Source organism: Rhea americana, unplaced genomic scaffold (genome assembly GCF_003343005.1).
Source record: "Rhea americana isolate MKP2758 unplaced genomic scaffold, rheAme1 scaffold_14, whole genome shotgun sequence".
NCBI lineage: Eukaryota > Metazoa > Chordata > Aves > Rheiformes > Rheidae > Rhea > Rhea americana.
The window spans coordinates 8,893,242-8,894,836 of record NW_028185483.1 but is presented as its reverse complement, the minus strand read 5'-3'; the positions used below and the strand labels follow the sequence as shown (position 1 = coordinate 8,894,836).

At 74.3% G+C, this 1,595-nt stretch overlaps 1 protein-coding gene across 1 annotated transcript; it reads left to right on the top strand.

The window, feature by feature from the left end:
• The first annotated feature begins 6 nt into the window (after positions 1 to 6).
• FAM43A (family with sequence similarity 43 member A) lies at positions 7 to 1,225 on the top strand. The gene has a single exon (XM_085298667.1). It carries the CDS (start codon positions 45 to 47, stop codon positions 1,131 to 1,133), a length of 1,089 nt encoding a protein of 362 aa, XP_085154793.1. The 5' UTR covers positions 7 to 44; the 3' UTR covers positions 1,134 to 1,225.
• Positions 1,226 to 1,595: the final 370 nt, after the last annotated feature.

Here is a 1,595-nt window from a genome sequence, read left to right as displayed (position 1 = left end):
CCCGCCGCCGTCCCCGCGGCGCCTCGCCGCGGCCCCGCGGGGCGATGCTGCCCTGGAAGAGGAGCAAGTTTGAGCTGATCGAGGGCGAGGCGCGGCGGCAGAGCAAGCCCAAGGGCTACGCGCTGAGCGTGCACTACTCGGCGCTCACCTCGCTGGCCCGCGCCTGCCCCGAGAGCGCCCTGCACCGCGTGGGCAGCATGTTCCGCTCCAAGCGGAGGAAATTCCGCGTGACCAGCGAGGACCCCACGTACACCGTGCTCTACCTGGGCAACGCCACCACCATCCAGTCCAAGGGCGAGGGCTGCACCGACCTGGCCGTCTGCAAGATCTGGAGCAAGAGCGAGGCGGGCCGGCAGGGCACCAAGATGAAGCTGACCATCAGCGCGCAGGGCATCCGCATGGCCCACGCCGAGGACAAGGGGCTGCGGCGCCCCGGCCACCTCTACCTGCTGCACCGGGTCACCTACTGCGTGGCCGACCCGCGCCTGCCGCGCGTCTTTGCCTGGATCTACCGCCACGAGCTGAAGCACAAGGCGGTGATGCTGCGCTGCCACGCTGTGCTCGTCTCCAAGCCCGAGAAGGCGAAGGCCATGGCCCTRCTGCTCTACCAGACCTCGGCCACGGCGCTGGCCGAGTTCCGCCGGCTGAAGAAGCGGGACGACGCGCGGCACCAGCAGCAGCAGCTGGTGGGCGAGCAGAGCATCCCGCTGGTGCCGCTGCGGAAGCTGCTCAACGGGCAGTGCTGCTACAAGCCGCCGGTGGAGCGGAGCCGCAGCGCGCCCAAGCTGGGCTCCATCACCGAGGACCTGCTGGGCGAGGAGCAGGAGGAGCGGGCCATGCACTGCGACTGCGAGGACATCCTGGAAGCGCTGGGCGAGCCCGAGGGCGAGCTGCTCCGCGCCGGCGCCGGCCGCGGCGAGAGCCCGGAGCTGGGCCGGCTCCTGCGCGACCTGGGCGAGCTCAGCCTCGGTAACGACCTGCGCTCGCTGCGCGCCGACCTCCGCGTCCGGCGGCTGCTTTCCGGCGAGAGCACGGGCAGCGAGTCCTCCCTCGAGAGCAACGGGCAGGACGGCGCCGGCCCGCCCGGCAGCGGCGCCGAGCAGCCGCCCTCCGGCGACCCCGAGACCGGCTGAGCGCTCGGCCCCGCCGCGGGCGCCCCGGCCCCCTCCGCCCACGCCGGGGGTGCACTGCCGCTCCGGGAGCGCACCAGGTTCCCTCCGGCCCCGCCGAGGGTGCACGGTTTCCCCCCGGTCCCGCTGAGGGTGCATGGCCGCTCTGGTCCCGCTGCGGGAGCACGGCTCCTCCGGGAGCCCTCTCCGGCCCCGCCGGGGATGCGCAGTGCCCTCCGGTCCCGCCGGGGGTGCACGATCCCCTCCGGTCCCGCTGAGGGTGCACGGCCCCTCCGGGAGCGTCCCGGGCCCTTTCCGGCCCCTCCGAGGATGCACGGCCCCTCCGGTCCCCCCCCCGGTCCCGTTGGGGGTGCACGGTCCCTCCGGGAGCGCACGGTCCCCTCCGGTCCCATTGGGGGTGCACGGCCCCTCCGGGAGCGTCCCAGGCCCTCTCCAGCCCCGCCGAGGATGCACGTCACCCTCCCC